The 24,163-nt window shown below is 39.5% G+C and overlaps 1 protein-coding gene and 1 long non-coding RNA gene across 2 annotated transcripts in view; one reads left to right on the forward strand and one right to left on the reverse strand.

The window, feature by feature from the left end:
- Nucleotides 1-24,163, forward strand: part of LOC139757283 (uncharacterized) — a 357,868-nt gene that overhangs the window by 235,511 nt on the left and 98,194 nt on the right. The gene's annotated exons all lie outside the window — the stretch shown is intronic.
- Nucleotides 1-24,163, reverse strand: part of LOC139757279 (uncharacterized) — a 791,816-nt gene that overhangs the window by 144,260 nt on the left and 623,393 nt on the right. The window contains exons 24-27 of the mRNA XM_071677629.1: nt 20,162-20,260; nt 5,334-5,447; nt 4,955-5,155; nt 4,647-4,782 (exon numbers count right to left, since the gene is read on the reverse strand). Of these exons, the coding sequence (XP_071533730.1) occupies nt 4,647-4,782; nt 4,955-5,155; nt 5,334-5,447; nt 20,162-20,260 (550 nt within the window). The remainder of the gene's footprint in view (nt 1-4,646; nt 4,783-4,954; nt 5,156-5,333; nt 5,448-20,161; nt 20,261-24,163) is intronic.

A 24,163-nucleotide genomic window follows, 5' to 3' on the forward strand; every position in this document is an offset into this window, starting at 1 on the left:
GAGGACTGGGCCTTTTTCGGAATATCCTCACCTGGCCCCCTCAGTTCCTTCTTTTGGAAAATTTAAAAAAAAAAAAAAAAAAAAAAAATTAAAAAAAATATATATATATATATATATATATATATATATATATATATATATATATATATATATATATATATATGGCATGAGAAGAGTGGGAGGTGGGTTGATTAGAAAGGGTAGTGAGTGGTGGGATGAAGAAGTAAGATTATTAGTGAAAGAGAAGAGAAAGGCATTTGGACGATTTTTGCAGGGAAAAAATGCAATTGAGTGGGAGATGTATAAAAGAAAGAGACAGGAGGTCAAGAGAAAGGTGCAAGAGGTGAAAAAGAGGGCAAATGAGAGTTGGGGTGAGAGAGTATCATTAAATTTTAAGGAGACTAAAAAGATGTTCTGGAAGGAGGTAAATAAAGTGCGTAAGACAAGGGAGCAAATGGGAACTTCAGTGAAGGGCGCAAATGGGGAGGTGATAACAAGTAGTGGTGATGTGAGAAGGAGATGGAGTGAGTATTTTGAAGGTTTGTTGAATGTGTTTGATGATAGAGTGGCATATATAGGGTGTTTTGGTCGAGGTGGTGTGCAAAGTGAGAGGGTTAGGGAAAATGATTTGGTAAACAGAGAAGAGGTAGTAAAAGCTTTGCGGAAGATGAAAGCCGGCAAGGCAGCTGGTTTGGATGGTATTGCAGTGGAATTTATTAACAAAGGGGGTGACTGTATTTTTGACTGGTTGGTAAGGTTATTTAATGTATGTATGACTCATGGTGAGGTGCCTGAGGATTGGCGGAATGCGTGCACAGTGCCATTGTACAAAGGCAAAGGGGATAAGAGTGAGTGCTCAAATTACAGAGGTATAAGTTTGTTGAGTATTCCTGGTAAATTATATGGGAGGGTATTGATTGAGAGGGTGAAATCATGTACAGAGCATCAGATTGGGGAAGAGCAGTGTGGTTTCATAAGTGGTAGAGGATGTGTGGATCAGGTGTTTGCTTTGAAGAATGTATGTGAGAAATACTTAGAAAAGCAAATGGATTTGTATGTAGCATTTATGGATCTGGAGAAGGCATATGATAGAGTTGATAGAGATGCTCTGTGGAAGGCATTAAGAATATATGGTGTGGGAGGCAAGTTGTTAGAAGCAGTGAAAAGTTTTTATCGAGGATGTAAGGCATGTGTACGTGTAGGAAGAGAGGAAAGTGATTGGTTCTCAGTGAATGTAGGTTTGCAGCAGGGGTGTGTGATGTCTCCATGGTTAGTTTAATTTGTTTATGGATGGGGTTGCTAGGGAGGTGAATGCAAGAGTTTCAGAAAGAGAGGCAAGTATGAAGTCTGTTTTGGATGAGAGAGCTTGGGAAGTGAGTCAGTTGTTGTTCGCTGATGATACAGTGCTGGTGGCTGATTCATGTGAGAAACTGCAGAAGCTGGTGACTGAGTTTGGTAAAGTGTGTGAAAGAAGAAAGTTAAGAGTAAATGTGAATAAGAGCAAAGTAATTAGGTACAGTAGGGTTGAGGGTCAAGTCAATTGGGAGGTAAGTTTGAATGGAGAAAAACTGGAGGAAGTAAAGTGTTTTAGATATCTGGGAGTGGATCTGGCAGCGGATGGAACCATGGAAGCGGAAGTGGATCATAGGGTGGGGGAGGGGGCAAAAATCCTGGGAGCCTTGAAGAATGTGTGGAAGTCGAGAACATTATCTCGGAAAGCAAAAATGGGTATGTTTGAAGGAATAGTGGTTCCAACGATGTTGTATGGTTGCGAGATGTGGACTATGGATAGAGTTGTACGCAGGAGGATGGATGTGCTGGAAATGAGATGTTTGAGGACAATGTGTGGTGTGAGGTGGTTTGATCGAGTAAGTAACGTAAGGGTAAGAGAGATGTGTGGAAATAAAAAGAGCGTGGTTGAGAGAGCAGAAGAGGGTGTTTTGAAATGGTTTGGGCACATGGAGAGAATGAGTGAGGAAAGATTGACCAAGAGGATATATGTGTCGGATGTGGAGGGAACGAGGGGAAGTGGGAGACCAAATTGGAGGTGGAAAGATGGAGTGAAAAAGATTTTGTGTGATCGGGGCCCGAACTTGCAGGAGGGTGAAAGGAGGGCAAGGAATAGAGTGAATTGGATCGATGTGGTATACCGGGGTTGACGTGCTGTCAGTGGATTGAATTAGGGCATGTGAAGCATCTGGGGTAAACCATGGAAAGCTGTGTAGGTATGTATATTTGCGTGTGTGGACGTGTATGTATATACATGTGTAAGGGGTGGGTTGGGCCAATTCTTTCGTCTGTTTCCTTGCGCTACCTCGCAAACGCGGGAGACCAGCAAAAAAAAAAAAAAAAAATATATATATATATATATATATATATATTCTTTTTTTATATACAAATTTGCCACTTCCTACTTTAGCAAGGTAGCATCAAGAACAGAGATCTGAGCCTTTGAGGGGAAATCCTCACAGCCCCCATCTCCATTCCTTCTTTTGGAAAAGTAAAAACTGGAGGGGAGGATTTCCATCCCCCTACTCCCATCCCTTTTAGTTGCCTTCTATGACATGCAGGTAATATGTGGAAAGTATTCTTTCTCTTGTATCCTCCAATTTTTCTCCATTCAAACTTACATCCAAACTACCTTGTCCCTTAAACCTGCTAAACCTAATAACCTTGCTTTCAATCACATTTACTTTCAACTTTCTCCTTTCACACACACTTCCAAACTCAATCACCAATCACCTACTTCTGCTGTTTCTTACTCAAATCAGCCACCAGTGCTGTATCATTGGCAAAGAACAACTGACTCCCTTCCCATGCCCTCTCATCCCCAACAGACAGCATACTTCCCCTCTCTCCAAAACTCTTGCATTACGTCCCTCAATATCCCATCCATAAAGAAATTAAATAAACATAGTGACATCACACACCCTTGCTGCACACCAACCTTTTACTGTGAACCAGTCACTCTCCTTTCTTCCAATTCATACACATGCCTTACACCCTTAATAAAAACTTCTCACTGCTTCTAGCACCTTACCTACCGCACCATATACTCTTAAGACTTTTCACAAAGCATCTCTATCAACCATATCATATGCCTTCTCCAGATCCATAAATGCCACAAACAAATCCACCTGTTTTTCCAAGTATTTCTTACACACATCCTTCAAAGCAAACACCTGATTCATACATCCTCTACCACATCTGAAATTACACTGCTCCTCCACAATCTGATGCTCTGTACATGCCTTCAACTTCTAACTCAATACCCTCTCATATACTTTTCCAGACAAACTCAACAAACTTATGCCTCTGTAGTTGAACATTCACCTTTATACTCTCTGCCTTTTTACAATAGCATTATACGTGCATTCCTCTAATCCTCAGACACTTCACCATGATGCATACATACACGAAATATCCTTACCAACCAATCAACAACAGTCACCCCATTTCTAAATAAATTCAACTGTAATATCATTCAATCCCACTGCCTTGCCAGATTTTACCTTCTGCAAGGCTTTCACCACCTCCTCTCTTTTCTTGAAACCACTCTCCCGGACCCTCTCACTTCACTTACCACCCTGACCCTAAGAAACTACATCTGCCACTCTATCATCAGATTCAACAATCCTTCAAAATATTCACTTCATCGCCTCACTCCATCACTATCTGTTATCACTTCTCATTTAGCTCCCTTCTCCGATGTCCCCATTTGATCTCTTGTCTTTCACCCATTATTTACCTCCTTCCAAAACATCCTTTTACTCTCCCAAAATTTTAATGATACTTTCTCATTCCCAACTCTAATTTGCCCTCTTTTACAACCCCTGCTGCTGCTGTCTCTTATACATCTCCCAATAATCTGCACTCCTTCCTTATAAGTACCACCCTCTCTTTTCTCTTTCACTAAGAACTTCTCTCTTCATCCCACCACTCACTACCCTTTTTAACCTGCCCACCTCCCACCATTTGCATGCCACATGCACCTCTTGCACATGCCATCACTTCTTCCCTAAATACCTCACATTTCTCACCCACTCCCCTCTCTTTATTTGCCCCTACCTTTTGCCATTCTACATTCAATCTTTTCCTGATATTTCTTCACATAAGTCTCCTTTCCATGCTCACTCTCACCACTCTCTTCTCCCCAATATTAGCTCCTCTTTTTTGAAAACTTCTACAAATCTTCACCCTTGCCTCCACCAGGTAGTGATCAGACATCCCACCAGCTGCCCCTCTCAGCACATTTACATCCAAAAGTCTCTCTTTTACACATCTATCAATTAATAAGTAGTCTAATGATGCCCTTTGACCATCTCTTTTAATCACATACGTATACTTGTGTATATCTATTTTTTAAACCAGGTATTCCCAATCACGAGGCATTTTTTCAGCACACAACTTCACAAGCTCTTCACCATTTCCATTCATTACTATGAATAACCCATGTGCACCAATTATACCCTCAACTGCTATATTACTTACCCTCACTAATTTTTAATAAAATCTGTAACAAGGAGGACAAGTTTTACACATATGATGTATCAGTTGGTAGACATTTGTGGTTATTTTATTACCATTTTACTTGAACATAAAGCCCTCCATACGTTTTAAGTAGTTTAAAAACAACATATTCTCACCTCTTTGACCATAGCCAGGCTGGCCTGGTGGTCCTGGGGGTCCAGGGTCTCCAGGCAGACTGTGACCTGGTGCTCCAGTGAGTCCACGTGGTCCTTGTGGTCCCTCCACAGACAAGCCTGGATTTCCAGGGGCTCCCTAAAACCATCACAGTGATGTTTCATGGATATCAATTTTAAGCCTGTATCAGATGATATAAAATCACAGAAGTGTTATTCTTCAGGGGCTTTAGAAAATTACCCACAACCACTTGGTAATACACAAGTAACTGGGTATCCTAACTTCATGATACTACAGTTTACTGTCTTACTGGTGGTCCAGGAGGGCCTGGGGATCCTGGGACTGGGATGTACATCTGATTATCTCCATCCTGAGATGGCCCTTTAGGTCCAGGGGGTCCAGGGGGTCCAGGGGGTCCTGCAGGCCCTGGTGATCCAGCCGGTCCACGTGGACCCACGATCAGTGAGCTATCAGGAGGTTGCATGTCTGCAACATCAGAACTGCTGCTGCCCTGCAGTGTTAATGAAACACTACTGAAATATGCCATTGTATCAATTCATCTCTTGCTGCACAAGTGTAAGGTGCGAGCCAACAATTAATTTATGACATTTGATTTGCTTACTTGATAGTATAACATGACTCTTCATATATGTAGGGTGAAACAATACCAAAGAGTAATAAACACATACCAAGATGCCATTCAAGAACCCACCACTGGAAAGGCCAGGTGGACCAGGTTGACCAGGCTCTCCTTTTTGGCCAACTCCGGGTGGACCTGGGGGGCCTGGTGGGCCCTGGATACCCTTCATAATACAAGATTCATGAATATCAAAATAGATGAAACCCCAAAAAACTACACAAAGTTGGCACAGATTTACTTAACACATACAACCATAGAAAGAAACATGAGCATATCTGATAGATTAATACAGTACTGTACAGCATTTCCTTCTAACAGAAACTATTTCATATGATTTCAGTATCAAGGGTTAAGGAGTTAAAGGATGACAAATATCTCAACGACAATGTTAAAAAAAGAGCAACAAAATCTCAAAAAGATTGAATATCTCAATACCAGTGTCAATTAATAAAAACCTTACAACAGTCAAAAAGAAAAACAGAGATAAGTACTTACAATCTCCGTCATATTCTGAGGACCAGCACAATAACAACAATGCATACATTTTACTATATTCATTCTCTCTTACTGATGGTATCATTATCATTAGGTCTACTGAATGACACAAAACTAAGTAATTCCATGATTTCTACATTCTTTCTGATAATACAAATGCATTTAAGAAAAAAAATTGTAGTGTATACTGACAAAAATTCTATCAGCAAAACAACTTACTCAACCTGGTGAATTGTCATCAGATAAAAATAAGAGAAGTAATAACAAAGTAGCTCCTAAACAACCAACACAGTGAAAAAGGGAGTAGAGAACCCTTAAATATATTAAGAAAATGATATATACAGCTTGATAATTCATCATCAGCTGTTGTTATTTGAATTTAGAGAGTGGAAAGAGGCTCTTGATGCCTGGAAATAAGGAATTTCACTACCTTTCAGTTTTTTGTCTGCTATAACAGTTTAAGCACCTAATCTACAAAGCAAATTTTCTTAACTGAAAAATACAAAAAAAATCTTCAAAATTCCCCTTAATCATTACAGGAAGCTGTTACAGCCTAATCTTCCATCAAACACAAGTCCCTAACCATTCCATGAATACACACAAAACAAGTTTTTCACCAATTCAAAGATATCCACAGTTACACTTTCAAATTTGGCATGCTCAGTCACATCAGATCCAAAGCAATGTCTGCAAGCCAGCCACCAGTTGCCATTTGATGGAGTAAACTCATTCTTGATGGCAGTTCTTTTGACAGAACTAATGGCCCATGTGAGAACTGTATACAACTTGCGCACCAACTGAACTTTCTACAGACCTCCATCCCAGCTAAAACCAGTCTCATAGGCAAAAAGAGTTAAAAGAAGTGCTGTGGTACAAAGGCCAAGGGGTAGTGCATTAGTTTAGAAATGAAATAGAATATTTCAAAATGCTTTGAGTTGAGCAAGAGAGCAGTTTCCACTTCCACTGGATCCACTTCCAAAGATGAGAGATCTAAAATGGAACATTTTGTCACCATTCTATGTTGGTCTACAAGATTCAAAGAGCACAGTAGCTTGCATAATATTAAAGTGACTTGTGCAGCTCCAAGTGCTAATGCTGATGCCATGAAAAGGTATCTTGAAATCTGCTGGGAATTACTGAAAAATAACCATTCCACGACAAGTATTTAGTGCAGATGAATCCAATACACTTTGGGGAGTAAATATCAGACAAGTCTGGTGTGGTTGTGTTTAAATCCAATTTGGGAGAGCAGTTTTTTACTATTTGTCACTAATATGTTTGTTAGAGAAAGGAAGACCTGTAACTGTAGAGGTCATTTCTTACTTTCACTCAGGGATTAGTGGTGGGTTATGGATTAGTTTGGGAGCAAAGGATCTTAAGCTCTTGCAAAGATCTGAGTGCCAAGCATACGTAGATGAAATTGTACTGGAAGTTTTTTGTTTCTGCAAGCCATGAATGTTTGTGGTTGCTAGCAGGCAATTGTTCCAATTGTTTTGTATAGTTTCCTGTTTTTTTTATATTTATGTTTGATAGGACAGGTGACCAAGCAGGTGAGGCACAGTTTAGGGTGGTGTGGATATATATTGTATATACATACATACTTACTTCCTGCCCCAGGAATCCATTCTATCCTTATAAGATCCCAGCAGCATTTAGGAAACTAGGCATATTTGCTAGTCTGGACCACAGGTCATCAAATGTGATGCTGTGCATCTATGCACAGAGAGTGCAAGATAATTGAATAGTAAGTGCTCAGAGTCTACTTTACGGTAGTTGTATTGGGACATGAAGTGTCTTGGAATATGTTGAAACAGCTGAAACAGCTTTTGTAGTCATGTACTGATGGATGAAGTCCAGAGAATAAGTGGGAAAGTGCGACTTGAGTTTCTCTGGTGGGTGTGGTTTCTGCTGAATGTTCTGTAGGGTGTATGTCTAGTAGACTGGAGTTTAAAACTGGCTTGAAGGTCGAATGTTCAATGTCTGTTGGGTATTTCACTGAGTATGTCTTCTGTTAGTGTAATATTTGTTTAGGTTGGTGGGATCTGTGAGCAGAGGTTACTGAAGTGTGAGAAAGGTGTAAGCATTTTATTTCTACACTGGGGTTGGGAGTTAATTACAGCAGTTTGGAGGGGGGGGGGGGTCAGTGAAACTGCAAAGAAAATGGTACTGAGGATGTTGAGGTAGGTCTGTATTAGTAGGACCTTTGTTTCACAGTCATTAAGTGTTTGTGGTTGCTACACAGCCAGTGATTGTTCTAAGTGCAGTGTGGTTTGCAGCTTTGTTATATGTGCTCTTGAGAGGGTGGAAAACCAGGCTGTTGAGGCATAGTTTAAAGTAGAGCAGATGAATTGCTTGTATAACATTCTCCTTCTTGTCTAAATCCAATGCCAGTCAGTGTTCTGAAGGCATATATTTTGTGTTCAAGTTACTGGTGCGGGGAGAGAGTTGTGTGTGTCATATATGATGCCTACTCTGGTTGGTGTTTTGTTCTTTATAGAGACAGTGACAGGAGGGGGTGAGCTGGATTTGTTTCTTCTGGAATTAAAAGAATGACGGAAACTTCTTTCAGCAAATGCGGCCTTTTCTCATCTGTTCCTGGCGCTACCTTGGCAATGTGGGAAATGGCAATAAAGTATGAAAAAATATATCTACGTATATATATTGCAATAGGTAAAAGTGGTGCACATGATCTAGTACTTGCTGATGACCACGAGGAAAAATGAACATGATAAGTTCCCAAGTGCACTTTTCTGTAATGATCTCATCATCAAGGGAGATATAAGAATGAGACAGAAGACATAGAACAGTCAGTTTATATACAATGGAATCTTAAATCTGTCCCATCTTATGTAAACTGACTGTTCTAAGCCTTCTATCTCATTCTTGTATCTCCCTGATAATGTGACTATTACACAAAAAAGCACTTGGGAACTTATTATTTTCCTTGTTTATGGATGGGGTGGTTAGGGATGTAAATGCAAGAGTTCTGGAGACAGGAGCAAGTATGCAGTCTGCTGGGGATGAGAAGGCCTGGGAAGTGAGTAAGTTGTTGTTCACTGATGATACAGCTCTAGTGGCTGATTCAAGTGAGAAACTGCAGTTGGTGACTGAGTTTGGAAAAGTGTGTGAAAGGAGTAAGTTGAGAGTAAATGTGAGTGAGAGCAAGGTTATTAGGTTCAGTAAGGTTGAGGGACAAGTTAATTGGGATGTAAGTTTGAATGGAGAAAGATTGGAGGAAGTGAAGTGTTCTAGATATCTGGGAGTGAACTTAGCAGTGAATGGAACCATGGAAGCGGAAATGAGTCACAGGGTGGGGGAGGAGGCAAAAGTTCTGGGAATGATGAAGAATGTGTGGAAGGAGAGAACATTATCTAAGAGAGCAAAAGGGGTTATATTCAAATGAACTGTAGTTTCAACAATATCATATGGTTACAAGGCATGGGCTACAGGTAGGGTTGTATGGAGGAGGGTGGATGTGTTGAAAATGAAATGTTTGAGGACAATATGTGATGTGAGGTTTTTTGATCGAGTAAGTAATGAATGGGTAAGAGAGATGTGTGGAAATAAAATGAGTATGGTTGAGAGAGCAGAGGAAAGGGGGGGGGGTGTTCAAATAGTTTGGATATATGGAGAGAATGAGTGAGAAAAGATTGACATAGAGGATATATGTGTAAGAGGTGGAGGCAACAAGAAGTGGGAGACTATATTGGAGGTGGAAGGATGAAGTGAAAAAGATTTTGAGCGATTGGGGCCTGAACATACACGAGGGAGAAAGGCGTGGAAGGAATAAAGTGAAATGGAACAATGTGGTATACTGGGGTCGGCGTGCTGTCAATGGGCTGAACCAGGGCATGTGAAACGTCTGGGGTAAACCAAGGAAGGTCTGTGGGGCCTGGATGTGGATAGGGAGCTGTTGTTTCGGTGCATTACACATGACAGCTAGAGACTGTGTGAATGAATGTTGGCCTCTTTTTCTTGTTTTCCAAGCGCTACCTCACTGAAGCAGGGGGTAGTGATGCTGTTTCCTGTGGGGAGGGGTAGCGATAGGAATGGATGAAGGCAAGCAAGTATGAATATGTAAATGTGTATATATGTATAAGTCTGTGTATGTGTATGGATATGTAAGTATATGTTGACATGTATATGTATGTATATGGGCATTTATATGTATACATGTGTATATACATCTGCTCACTCATTCTCTAGCTGTCATGTGATAGAGATACTTTGAGGAAGGTCTTAAGAGTATATGGTGTGGGAGGTAAGCTGCTAGAAGTAGTGAAAAGTTTTTATCAAGGGTGTAAGGCATGCATACAAGTAGGAAGAGAGGAGAGTGAATGGTTCCAAGTGAAGGTTGTTCTGAAGCAGGGGTATGAGATGTCACCATGGTTGTTTAATTTGTTCACAGATGGGATGGTGAGGGAGGTTAATGCAAGTCTTCAAGAAAGGGGCAAGTATGCAGTCTGTTGGGGATGAGAAGGCCTGGGAAGTGAGACAATTGTCTACTGATGATACAGCACTGGTGGCTGATTCAGGTGAGAAACTGCAGAAATTGGTAGCTGAGTTTCGAAAAGTGTGTGAAAGGAGAAAGTTGAGAGTAAATGTGAATAAGAGCGAGGGTAATAAATTCAGCAGGGTTGAGGGGCAAGTTGGGTGGGATGTAAATTCAAATGGAGAAAATTTAGGGGAGTGAAGTGTTTTAGATTTCTAGGAATGAACATGGCAGTGAATGGAACAATGGAGGAAGAAGAAAGTCATCTGGTGCGTGAGGGAGCAAAGATTCTGGTTGTGCTGAAGAATGTGTGGAAAAAGATAATGTTTTCTAGAAGAGCAACATTGGGTATGTTTGAAGGAATAGTAGTTTTAACAACAAAGCTGACTGGAATAACTTACATAACTTCTTTTCTGAATTTCTTAAGGTAAATTACTGTCTGAGTGAAGTGTTTTAGATTTCTGGGAATGAACATGGCAGTGAATGGAACAATGGAAGAAGAAGAAAGTCATCTGGTGCATGAGGGAGCAAAGATTCTGGTTGCACTGAAGAATGTGTGGAAAAAGGGAACGTTTTCTAGAAGAGCAACATCGGGTATGTTTGAAGGAATAGTAGTTCCAACAACAAAGCTGACTGGAATAACTTACATAACTTCTTTTCTGAATTTCTTAAGGTAAATTACTGTCTCTAATGTGGTGATGCTTCCATCTCCATCAAATACATAGCAAACATTATTCTTGAAGGAATGAAAGCATTTAACCCCACTTCCTCCAAGACAACTTCTTCATCCAATCCATGGTTCAACCATTCCTGTTCTGAGGCTATTCAGACAAGGGATCAAGATACTGGGATTGGAAAACTCTCCTTCCTCTGGCTCCTATTCAGCTTTTATCACTGCAAGCACATATCCGTCATGTGATGTGTTCCTTTATTCAAAGGAAGTGCAATAACCTCTCCTCGTCATCCACTGATAGGTTTTTCTGGACTTTAGCAAAAGGCATCTCTAACAACTTCTGTCGCCCTACCTTTTCCTTCACTTTTCCATTTCGACTGTACTATGGCTGTCTCTTCCATTGACAAAGCAACTCTGTTTGGTTCTTGTTTCTCCTCTAACTCCAAATTGGATAACTCTAACATTCCTTCAACCACTGTTGCTCCTCTTACTAATCCTATGCCTTTTCCCGTAACCTCTTTTTAGACTGTCCAAAAAGCACTTCTTTCTCCGGACACAAGCAAAGCTTACAGTCGTAATGGCATCCATCCCCATGTACTGAAAGAGTGGGCCTTTGAACTTGCACCTGTGCTTGCTCGTCTGTTTTGTTTCTGCTTAAAAACCAAAACTTTTCCTCCTTGGAAACAATGCATTGATGCATCCGGTCGCTAAGAAGGATGACCATTCTGACCCCTCTAACTATCATCCTATTGCTTTGACATCTACCATTTCCAAAATCTTTAAATCCCCCCTCAACCTCCATATCCTTAAATACTTCGAAAATCATAGTCTTCTCTGATCACCAGTATGGCTTCTGTATGGTGAGATCCATTAGTGATATTCTTTCCTGTCTTACTAATGTCTGGTCATTATCCCTGAAAGATTTTGTGGACTCATGTGTAGTTCCCATTGACATATCTAAGGCTTTCAACAGGGTGAGGCATCGGGGTCTCCTCTAAGCTTCCCCCTTTTGGTTTCCCTCTCTCACTTTTCTCCTTCATATCTAGATTCCTCTCCACCCGATCTATCTCTGTGGTTGTTGATGGATCAGCCTCCTGCCTTTTCTCTAACAACAGCAGTGTCCCTCAAGGTTCTGTCCTGCCTCCTACACTTTTTCTCCTTTTTTTTCAACGATCTCCTCTCCTCTACAAATAATCCAATGCACTCATACGCTGATGACTCAACATTGCATTAATCCATATCCTTCAATTCTGCTCCCTATTCTCTCACTTGATCTGCATCTCATCTTGACATAGCTTCCTCAATAAACTCAGACTTGAACAGGATATCTCAGTGGGGTACTCAAAATCTTGTAAAGTATCATGACTCCAAGACCCAATTTCTACCTATCTCTATCAAAAACTCCTCACAACTCACCTTTCCTTTGATAGTTCTGTAATTCCACCTCTTGACTCAATGAATGTACTCAGTATTACTGTACCATCCACTCTTTCTTTGAAACCCCACATTACAGGAATAGCTAAGTCTGCCTCTAAGAAACTGGGTGTCCTGTTCAGATGTCGAAACATCTTCTCTAATGAACAGTTGCTCTGTTTATACTAGGGAATGACTCATCCTTGTATGGAGTACTGCTCTAACATTTGGGGTGGTTCTGTCTCTGTATCTTTACTTGTCAGAGTTGAAAGCAGTCCAACTTATAAACTGTCCCAGGCTAACTTCCAAAGTAAAGCCTCTTGATCTATGCCACAATATTGGTTCACTTTCCCTCGTCTATAGGTATTACTTGGTTTTTGCTCCCGAGAACTGGCTGCCTGTGTGCCCCGACCACTAGCTACACCATGCAATACTTGGCAAGCTGCTGCATCACATGATTATTGTGTGGCCATTGGCAACTCAAGGGTGGGAAGTTTTGATACCTGCTTCTTTCCCTATATATTGAAGCTTTAGGACTCTCTACCTTCTCATGTCTTTCCCAATACCAATGACCAGGCACATTTCAAAACAAAAGTGTTTCATGTCCTCAAAAATTCTGAAGTACTTTCTCGTCTTTTCTTTTTCTACTTCATAATTTTCTCTGTTTCAATTAAGGCCTGGCCTTGATGTGGACTCTTGTCCATAACTGGAGCCTCCAACCCAGAAAAAAAAAAATTAGTTGTGAGGGATGGGCTATAGATAGGGTTGTGCAGAGGAAAGCAAACGTGTTGGAAATGAAATGTTTAAGGACAATGTGTGGTGTGGGGTGGTTTGATCAAGTAAGTAATGAAAGGGTAAGAGATATGTGTGGTAACAGAAAGAGTCTGGTAGAGAGAGAGCAGAATGTGTGTTGAAATGTTTTGGACATATGGAAAGAATAAGTGAGGAAAGGTTATCAAAGAAGATATGCGAGTCAGAAGTGAAGGGAATAAGGAGAATGGGGTGCCCAAATTGGAGATGGAAAGATGGAGGGAAAAAGATTCTGAGCATGCAGGAGGGTGAAAGCTGTGCATGGAATAGAGTCAACAGAAATGATGTGGTATACTGGGGTCAACGTGCTGTCAATGGATTGAACCGGGGCATGTGAAATGTCCAGGCTAAACCATGGAAAGGTCTGTAGGGCATGGATGTAGATAGACAGCTGTGGTTTTGGTGCATTACATATAAAAGCTTGTGTATATATGTGAGTGGATGTGGCTGTTTTTCCACCTGTTTTCTTAGGGTTACCTCGTTAATGTGGAAGTGGCAATTAAGTATGGGAAAGAAGAGGAGAATGTATGTGTTAGTTTTTCTTTTATGCATTTGTGCTGTTTCCTGTGGGGTGGGGAGGCATCAGAAATGGATGACAGTGAGCAAGTATATTATGTATATGTATGTATATGTACATGTGTTTATGTTTATGTACATGTATGTATGTATATATGTACATTTGTACATACATGTATTTTGCATATGTATGCTACCAGATGTGTCTTTCTTTGTCTGTTTCCCAGTGCTACCTTGCTAGTGTGGATTGATAATGAGCTTATGTGTAAGATATTGAAATTCACAGATAATACTAAGTTGGGAAAAAATCTACAAAAGAAACTAAATGTCTGCAGCTTCAGATAGACAAATACAAACTGAAAGACTGGGCTCATAGGTGGGATGTGAATTCTAATACTGACAAGCGCAAAGTTTTACATGTTGGAAGTAACCATGAAAAGGTAAGCTAAAGTATGAGCTCTGTTTAACTGCAAAACTTGGGTGTAATAAGCTCTGGTGATCTAAAGCAAAGTAAACAGTCCACAGAAGCAATTAAAAGGAGGACAAAATTCTTGGGTTTATAGGTAGGGCTATCTAATTTACACCCATGGATATTATCCTTTTACTTTAAAGGCACTAATGCATCCCCAACTTAAATATATTGTGTTCAGTTCTGGTCACCCTACTTGAGGTAAGACATAGACAAAATGGAGAAAGTGCAAAGATGAGCTAACAAGATGATTCCCAGGCTGAGAAGCAAATCATACAAGAGCTGTCTCAATGACAAATCTATTTAGTTTAGAAAAGGGTAAGTTAAGGGGATGATTTGATAAAGGCATCCAAAATTATCACTCATGCATCCCCATCTTGAATACCATGTTCAGTTTTGATCACCCTACCAAAGGAAAGACAAAGACAGTATGGAGAAAGTAAGAGACAGGCTACCAGGATGTTTCCTGGACTGAGAAGCAAATCCTGTGTGAGCCAACTCCATGACTTAAATCTATTTAGTTTAGAAAAGTGAAGGTTAAGGGCATGATTTGATACAGACATCCAAAATTATTGCTCATGCATTCCAGTCTTGAATATTGTGTTCAGTTTTGGTCATCCAACTTGAAGGAATAGAGACAGAATGGAGAAAGTACCGAGATGAGCTACCAGGATGATTCTTAGACTGAGAAGTAAATCCTCTGTGATCTAACTCAAATTTATCTAGTTTAGAAAAGAGAAGGTTAAGGGGGTGATTTCATGCAGGCATCCAATATTATCAAAGGCAACAATCTTGATCTAATGACTTACACTGGGATAGATTTGTCTGATTTCATGCACAGTAATGCTTACAAACTTGTGGGAAAAATTATTTACCTCAAGCGAGGCAAAATACTTTTTCTTCAACAGCATTGTTCACATATGGAATGATTTACCAATCACAGTGGTTGAAAGTGGTACCATAGATACATTTAATATTGATATTTCTCCTCAAATCCACAAATGAAATTATTTGTGCATCCTTAGCTACAAGAAAGGTCTATAATATTTTTCAATTTTCATTATGTACGTATTTCTTCTCTTACCACAATGCTCTATGATTTTCATATTATCTCCACTAAAACGAACAGCCTTCAAGGGACCCAGTGGTTTGTTGCTGTTTGAATTCCTCTATCCTATGAAGGGAAACCGAAAAAAAATTTGCAGATTTGGGTAATGTTCAAAATCAGAAGGAAATGTCTTTAAGTATCATGTGTAAAGGTTCCTTATGTAAATCATATCTTCAGAATTAATGAGTGCACTTTTTCATGTGGTTCGACTTAGAAATAGAGAACACTGGGATGTGTTAAGAACTCATCCTATTTCCCCATAAACTATAAGGCACATGTAATGCAAAACTACTACATATGCCTTCTTTCTTGAAGAGCATCCCCATGCATAGCAGATGAGTGTATAGTTTACTGCATATTAAGATATTTGAAAAAATTTCTGTGTGTTTTTCAACAAAAATATCTGTTTTTAAGTACACACCTTATATTTCAGTGGTATTAATAGACTAAAGGGGATGGGAGCAGGGGCCTAGAAACCCTATCCTCCTTGTATTTCAACTTTCTAAACAGGGAAACAGAAGAAGGAGTCATGCGGGGAGTGCTCATCCTCCTTCAAGGCTCAGATTGGAGTGTATAGATGTGTGTGGATGTAATCAAGATGAGAAAAAAGGAGAGATAGGTAGTATGTTTAAGGAAAGGAAACTAGATGTTTTGGCTCTGAGTGAAACGAAGCTCAAGGGTAAAGGGGAAGAGTGGTTTGGGAATGTCTTGGGAGTAAAGTAAGGGGTTAGTGAGAGGACATGAGCAAGGGAAGGAGTAGCACTACTCTGGAATCAGGAGTGGTGGGAGTATGTGATAGAGTGTAAGAAAGTAAACTCTAGATTGATATGGATAAAACTGAAAGTGGATGGAGAGAGATGGGTGATTATTGGTGCATATGCACCTGGGCATGAGAAGAAAGATCATGAGAGGCAAGTGTTTTGAGAGCAGCTGAGTGAGTGTGTTAGTAGTTTTGATGCACGAGACCGGGTTATAGTGATGGGTGATTTGAATGCAAAGGTGAGTAATGTGGCAGTTGAGGGAATAATTGGTGTACATGGGGGTGTTCAGTGCTGTAAATGGAAATGGTGAAGAGCTTGTAGATTTGTGTGCTTAAAAAAGGACTGGTGATTGGGAATACCTGGTTTAAAAAGAGAGATATACATAAGTATACGTATGTAAGTAGGAGAGATGGCCAGAGAGCATTACTGGATTACATGTTAATTGATAGGCACACCAAAGAGAGGCTTTTGGATGTTAATGTGCTGAAAGGTGCAACTGGAGGAATGTCTGATCATTATCTTGTGGAGGCGAAGGTGAAGATTTGTAGAGGTTTTCAGAAAAGAAGAGAATGTTAGGGTGAAGAGAGTGGTGAGAATAAGTGAGCTTGGGAAGGAGACATGTGTGAGGAAGTACCAGGAGAGACTGAGTACAGAATGGAAAAAGGTGAGAACAAAGGACGTATGGGGAGTGGGGAAGGAATGGGATGTATTTAGGGAAGCAGTGATGGCTTGCGCAAAAGATGCTTGTGTCATGAGAAGCGTGGGAGGTGGGCAGATTAGAAAGGGTAGTGAGTGGTGGGATGATGAAGTAAGATTATTAGTGAAAGAGAAGGGAGGAGCATTTGGACAATTTTTGCAGGGAAAAAATACAAATGACTGGGAGATGTATAAAAGAAAGAGGCAGGAGGTCAAGAGAAAGGTGCTAGAGGTGAAAATGAGGTTAAATGAGAGTTGGGGTGAGAGAGTATCATTAAATCTTAGAAAGAATAAAAAGATGTTTTGGAAGGAGGTAAATAAAGTGTGTAAGACAAGGGAACAAATAGGAACGTCAGTGAAGGGGGCTAATGGGAAGGTGATAACAAGTAGTGGTGATGTAAGGAGGAGATGGGTGAGTATTTTGAAGTTTTGTTGAATGTGTTTGATGACAGAGTGGCAGATATAGGGTGTTTTGGTCGAGGTGGAGTGCAAAGTGAGAGTTTTAGGGAGAATGATTTGATAAACAGAGAAGAGGTAGTAAAGGCTTTGCAGAAGATGAAAGCCGGCAAGGCAGCAGGTTTGGATGGTATTGCAGTGGAATTTATTAAAAAAGGGGGTGACTGTATTGTTGACTGGTTGGTAAGGTTATTTAATGTATGTATGACTCATGGTCAGGTGCCTGAGGACTGGTGGAATGCTTGCATAGTGCCATTGTACAAAGGCAAAGGGGATAAGAGTGAGTGGTCAAATTACTGAGGTATAAGTTTGTTGAGTATTCCTGGGAAATCATATGGGAGGGTATTGATTCAGAGGGTGAAGGCATGTACAGAGCATCAGATTGGGGAAGAGCAGTGTGGTTTCAGAAGTGGTAGAGGATGTGTGGATCAGGTGTTTGCTTTGAAGAATGTATGTGAGAAATACTTAGAAAAGCAAATGGATTTATATGTAGCATTTATGGATCTGGAGAAGGCATATGATAGAGTTGATAGGGATGCTCTGTGGAAGGTATTAAGAATATATGGTGTTGGGAGGCAAGTTGTTAGAAGCAGTGAAAAGTTTTTATCGAGGATGTAAGGCATGTGTACATGTAGGAAGAGAGGAAAGTGACTGGATCTCAGTGAATGTTGGTTTGTGGCAGGGGTGCATGATGTCTCCATGGTTGTTTAATTTGTTTATGGATGGGGTTGTTAGGGAGGTGAATGCAAGAATTTTGGAAAGAGGGCCAAGTATGTAGTTTGTTGTGGATGAGAGAGCTTGGGAAGTGAGTCAGTTGTTGTTTGCTGATGATGCAGCGCTGGTGGCTGATTCGGGTGAGAAACTGCAGAAGCTGGTGACTGAGTTTGGTAAAGTGTGCGAAAGAAGAAAGTCGAGAGTAAATGTGAATAAGAGCAAGGTTATTAGGTACAGTAGGGTTAAGGCACAAGTCATTTGGGAGGTAAGTTTGAATGGAGAAAAACTGGAGGAAGTGAAGTTTTTAGATATCTGGGAGTGGATTTGGCAGCGGATGGAACCATGGAAGCTGAAGTGAATCATTGGGTGGAGGAGGGGGCAAAAGTTCTGGGAGCGTTGGAAAATGTGTGGAAGTCGAGAACGTTATCTTGGAAAGCAAAAATGGATATGTTTGAAGGAATTGTGGTTCCAACAATGTTATATGGTTGCGAGGGGTGGGCTATAGATAGAGTTGTGCGAAGGAGGGTGGATGTGCTGGAAATGAGATGTTTGAGGACAATATGTGGTGTGAGGTGGTTTGATCAAGTAAGTAATGAAAGGGTAAGAGAGATGTGTGGTAATAAGAAGAGTGTGGTTGAGAGAGCAGAAGAGGGTGTTTTGAAATGGTTTGGTCACACGGAGAGAATGAGTGAGGAAAGATAGACAAAGAGGATATATGTGTCAGAGATGGAGGGAACGAGGAGAAGTGGGAGACTAAATTGGAGGTGGAAAGATGGAGTGAAAAAGATTTTGAGTGATCGGGGCCCAAACATGCAGGAGGGTGAAAGGCATGCAAGGAACAGAGTGAATTGGAATGATGTGGTATACCAGGGTCGATGTGCTGTCAATGGATTGAACCAGGGCACGTGAAGCGTCTGGGGTAAACCATGGAAAGTTTTGTGGGGCATGGACGTGGAAAGGGAGCTGTGGTTTCTGTGCATTATACATGACAGCTAGAGACTGAGTGTGAACGAATGTGGCCTTTGTCGTCTTTTCCTAGCACTACCTCACGCACATGCGGGGGGAGGGGGTTTTCATTTCATGTGTGGCAGGGTGATGACGGGAATGAATAAGGGCAGACAGTATGAATTATGCACATGTGTATCCATGTATATGTATATGTCTGTGTGTGTGTGTATATATATATATATATATATATATATATATATATATATATATACGTTAAGATGTATAGGTATGTATATGTGCGTGTGTGGACATATACATATATACATGTGTATGTGGGTGGGTTTCGCCATTCTTTCGTCTGTTTCCTTGCGCTACCTCGCTAACAAGGGAGACAGCGACAAAGTATAATAAAAAATGAAATGAAATATTAATAAAGTACATAAAATATTGACTTCATATGTTCTCATGTTATACAAGAGATATCTCATTCTGGCATAAACAAAATAAGCTAAGAAAAAAAGACAGAAGAATATCTTGTAACGGCAAAGCCTACTGCAAATAATTTGAAGGTAAGCAACTAATTTAAGTCGTAAAAATCAAAGAATAAGGGATTCATTATATCTCAAATACATCGAAAGACTAATCATGTCTCTGGTCTGCACATGCAGATGATTTTCACAGTACTAATTAAACTGCATCTACATGAATTCAGCACGGTAAACAGACATGAAATGAACTGATCCAGTATTACAAAGCTGTGGTGATATTTCATGCATATGGGTTTAAAAAGCAACTCCTTTCCAAATGCTATCCCAGAGTAATGAAAACCATACTATAGCATGAATATAAAACTATCATTATTTGATCTCATATTCAAATCAGAAAAAAATGTTGCAATTATTGATAACCCTTCAAAGAAAAGGAAATATCAAGAAAAGAGCAGGACTGTGATAAACAACTTTAACTAATTACAACAGAATGAAAGTCCATGATGGGTAGAGGGTTGAGGAGAGGAAAAGGAAAAAACATGGAACAGAAAGTAACTAAAATGTCATCCCAGTGATACAGGCAGTGAACATGAATTTCCTTATGCACCCCTATAGGGAAGGGTTTTGTGTTATGCAAAAAGGCCAACCACATAAAGAAAGACTATGATATCAAAAAAAGGTCTATTAGCAATTAAGAAATATGAATAAAGTCTAAAACAAACTATATTCATCCTCTTTACATTATATCCTAATCAGTTATGTGTTTCCTCATTGGTTAACTTAATTATTTTCCCAAAATTCTTACATTATCTTTGCCTGCCAATTAGCCAGCACTTACCGGCCTTCCTAGAAGACCAACATCCCCAGGGGACCCATGAGGACCTGGTGGGCCTCGTTTCCCTCTCTTGCCCCTCTTGCCACGATCACCTTTATCACCCTGCAATAGGTTAGTACCAATAAGTCCTGAAGACCAGCTCCCTAAGCCTGCCAAGCTCAGCCTTGACCATGTCACATTTGACCTACTGGGAGCAGCTCACACAAGAAAGAAGCATGAAACCTTTCTCAAGCACATGACATTTCTAAGGGGGTATATAGCTATCTGCAAAGTTATCATACTGCTAAATCACTTTAGGCTTTCACAACAGATATAATTCTACATGAACTTACATAAAGGTTTCTTAATTCAAAGTTTAAACAAAAAGTTTATCAAATTCTGACATAAAAATAACCCTTGAATACAAAGATCTTTCAAAGAGTAATCATTATTCTCAGCTTCATTTGAGCCTCTCTTAAAGAAGCCACTAGAGGAAGAATCTATCTAAGAGGTGCTTTCATACAGCTAGGCTTCCTCAGCTCTTTCATGTGCGAAACCATCTCCTAGAAAATGTTAGCAGTCAGCTATTGTGCATTACAGATTGGTAAGAGAGAATCTGATTGCAGATATGCAGTCAGCAATTTCCTGATTATGTGCAGAATGGTCAATTTGCATACTTAATTTTCTTGTGAATATTAGCTTTAATCATCCATAATTTCCCTGAAGTATACATGGAATAAACCATAAAACAAATAATTTATGTTGTAAATCTAATGAATGAAGTTTGTATTATGCAATCAAAATTCATGCCAAGTGGAATCATGTTACAGGAATCATTCATTTTTCAGGAAAGGAAACTATCGTAAGAGACAATACTAGCAGGTATTTTCATGTTTTGCAAAAACTTCTCCAGAAAATTTACTGTAAAACCTTGAAAGGACTACAGTAGTTAATACTAATGTCTGGTATACAAACTATGTTCTTCACTTAAGATACTTTAAATTCTAAACCTTAGATGTTTCCAGAGGTGCAAAGAAACTGCAAAATATATAAGATGTGATGAAAAGTACCCTCTGTTTTAAGGAAAACTTGGAAAACCTTTGAATTTCATGATTCTACTATAACAGAATATTACTGAATGATAAAGGAAGAAATCTTATGATCTTGAAATGTTACATTATTGGAGCCCTCATAGGTCTGGTGATGAGTGATGACAATACTAACAGATCACATTGTAATTAAAAGCAAAGCAAACGAATAGAGCTACAGGCATCTGTAAAGTAAATGAAGCTAAAAAATACTTTTAAAACATGGATACATTAGCAAAGATAAAGACAGAGTATAACGGATCTTTCTGATTTAATAAAATCGGGCAGCATGAATAACAAAAGATTATGTAGGGATTAAGTGGGGGTTTCATGAATTATGTTAAAACTATGTATGTTAGCAATTCATTCTAGTTGGTCTAGGACCATGAGCTGGAATGAAAAAACAAGAATCAAATTTTGGTAAAAGTTTGAAAGAATATCTAAGTGAGAACATGAAGCAATCCTGGAGGGATGTAAGTGCCGAGAAAAAGAAAAGAAAAAAATAACAGCATCAGTGTTTTAGAATTATGGAGAGTATTTACAAAAAATACATGTGCATGTGGGTGGGTTGGGCCATTCCTCATCTGTTTCCTTGTGCTAACTTACTAACGCGGGAGACGATAGTTAAATATAATACATAAATAAATAAATATTTACCAAAATATTTTGGTAAAAAATAGAGGAAGAATAGCAGCTGTATAAATGAAGAGAGTGCCAAAAGTGACATGAAAAAATAGGGAGTTCCAAATGACTGTATGAAGACAGTATTTGTTTAGCTGTATAAAGATAAATGGAATACAACTAGCAATGATGAGGAATTACTGGGAAATAAATCAGAATTTAGTAAATTATAGTCTAGGATGTGATTTAGGTAAGGAAAAGCCATCTAGAATTTTTTTTTTTAGAAATGGTGTGAAGTAACTTTAAATGAGAAAAAAATGTATAAATCTTTTAAATAGAAGGTATTTTACCATGTCTTTTAAACTTTGCAATGAATGTTTCATAAGCAAACTGTGAAATAATGAATGAATTAAAATTATCAGAATGCATTAAGGTTGTATAATGCCACCTACAGTGTTCAACATTCTTGAAAGATATTGGAATCTGTCAGGAGGGTAATGGTGGAACTTAAGAGAACAATGGTGAAACAGAATAGGAGTAACCATAGTTACTTTAAGAGAATGTTGATATTTCATTAGCAAAGCAATAAAGGGGGGTTAAGTAGTATAGTTGCCTTCACTTCCAACCAGGATGGTCAGCGTTGTCAATCCTTTCTTTCCGTGAGGTGTGAACCCAGGGAGTATCAGCTCACTACTTTGAAGCTTGCATTAGTGACCCAGAGTGGAGGGGTTGTCGGAGTATGAGGGGGTAACAAGGCAAGGAGGAGGAGTGGATAGGGATGACAGAGAAGTAGGCTGATAGTTCACACCTATGCAATATTTCATGAAACAAATGTAGAAATAAGAATGACTATGCAAAAATGCGGACAGTGATGTTAACTGCAAATTGGGATATTATTTGCAGCTTATGCTAGAGGTCTAAGTTATTCCATGATAATGCAACCCCTTGCCCCTCCTTTAATTAGCAAACAGGCAGTCACATACACTCAAAGGCCATGTCCTTCCTTTCATCCACACAAACGAATGCCACTAACTGGAAGATGAACTTTACACATGCTAGGTTTGTCATACATAACACTTGACAGCATTTAACTCATACAGCTCATTCTATGTAACTTGATTTCCCTGTGGTGAGTGCTACATGCTAGCCTTGCCTTTTGGCAAAATGGCTGAAGCAATAGAGAGCAGTAGAAGATAGGAACATTTAGGTAGGTGCATCAGGTAGAAACATGAGGTAGAAGTAGCAGGGAGGAACATTAGATAGGAACATGAGGTAGAAGTATTCAGTCGGAGCATTAGGTAAGAGCCTCTGCAAACACTGCACCAGAGTTGCCCTTTGCCAGTGGTCTATTAAGAGTGAGGTACTACAGGCTAAGAAGCAGCACTGAAGTTCACTCGTTATGGAGACCCTATTGCCACGGCCACCCCCTTGAGAGAGTTCCAGAAAGGAACAGGCATCAGAGATATGGATAAATAATGGGGTTTAATAAGACATCGTGAATTCATATCACATGAAGTATACTTAATAATCTGGTAAAATGGATATGAAGAACAAAATGTCAGCCGACAAGATAATGGACACTGAGTAATTTTTCCATATATTATTCATATCATTAGTAGGTTGAGCATGATGGTATTAGGCATATTTGGTAAGTTATATCAAAGCTCATCCCTAAGGTGAAGTAATATAAAGAGTTCCTTGTAATTTTACTAATGTTAAGCTCAATACCTGTACAAAGTACTCGTGACAGCCCCGAGCTAAAACGTAACCAATTCCACAGCAACAACCACCACCACAGAACTTCACTCCCACTGCACTCACCCCAAACCCTATGAAAAAGCCTATCTGGCCTTATTTTCCATGATGTCTTACATTAATCTATGCTTCTTACTTAATGAATCCACATCACTTGTTCAACATTACAGGAAACCAATGAAGTTTGTTTGATGAATATAACATCCATGAGAAATGTACAATCATGTATAAACACTCATTCATACATGGTGCAGCCATACTTAATGAAGGATTTTTAACTCAAAACTTTAGGAATTTATTTTTCTGTGGTGTTATATGGATCGTAAATTAAACAAGTGTCCTTACATATATACAATATGTACATGTTACAGTGAATCTTCAATACAACCAAACTGTAGAAATAAATCTATTGAAAGAAAGCATTCCATCTACTGTATTTGACCAATTAAGCCACACTGCAAAAAAATTGGGGTGGTGTGCATGGCATTGAATAGGCAGAAATCAATAAGGTCTTGTTAATCAATGACATCCTGCAAGAAGGTTACTATATAACCTCATCACT

The sequence above is a fragment of the Panulirus ornatus genome, chromosome 2, assembly GCF_036320965.1.
Source record: "Panulirus ornatus isolate Po-2019 chromosome 2, ASM3632096v1, whole genome shotgun sequence".
In the NCBI taxonomy this organism is placed as follows: domain Eukaryota; kingdom Metazoa; phylum Arthropoda; class Malacostraca; order Decapoda; family Palinuridae; genus Panulirus; species Panulirus ornatus.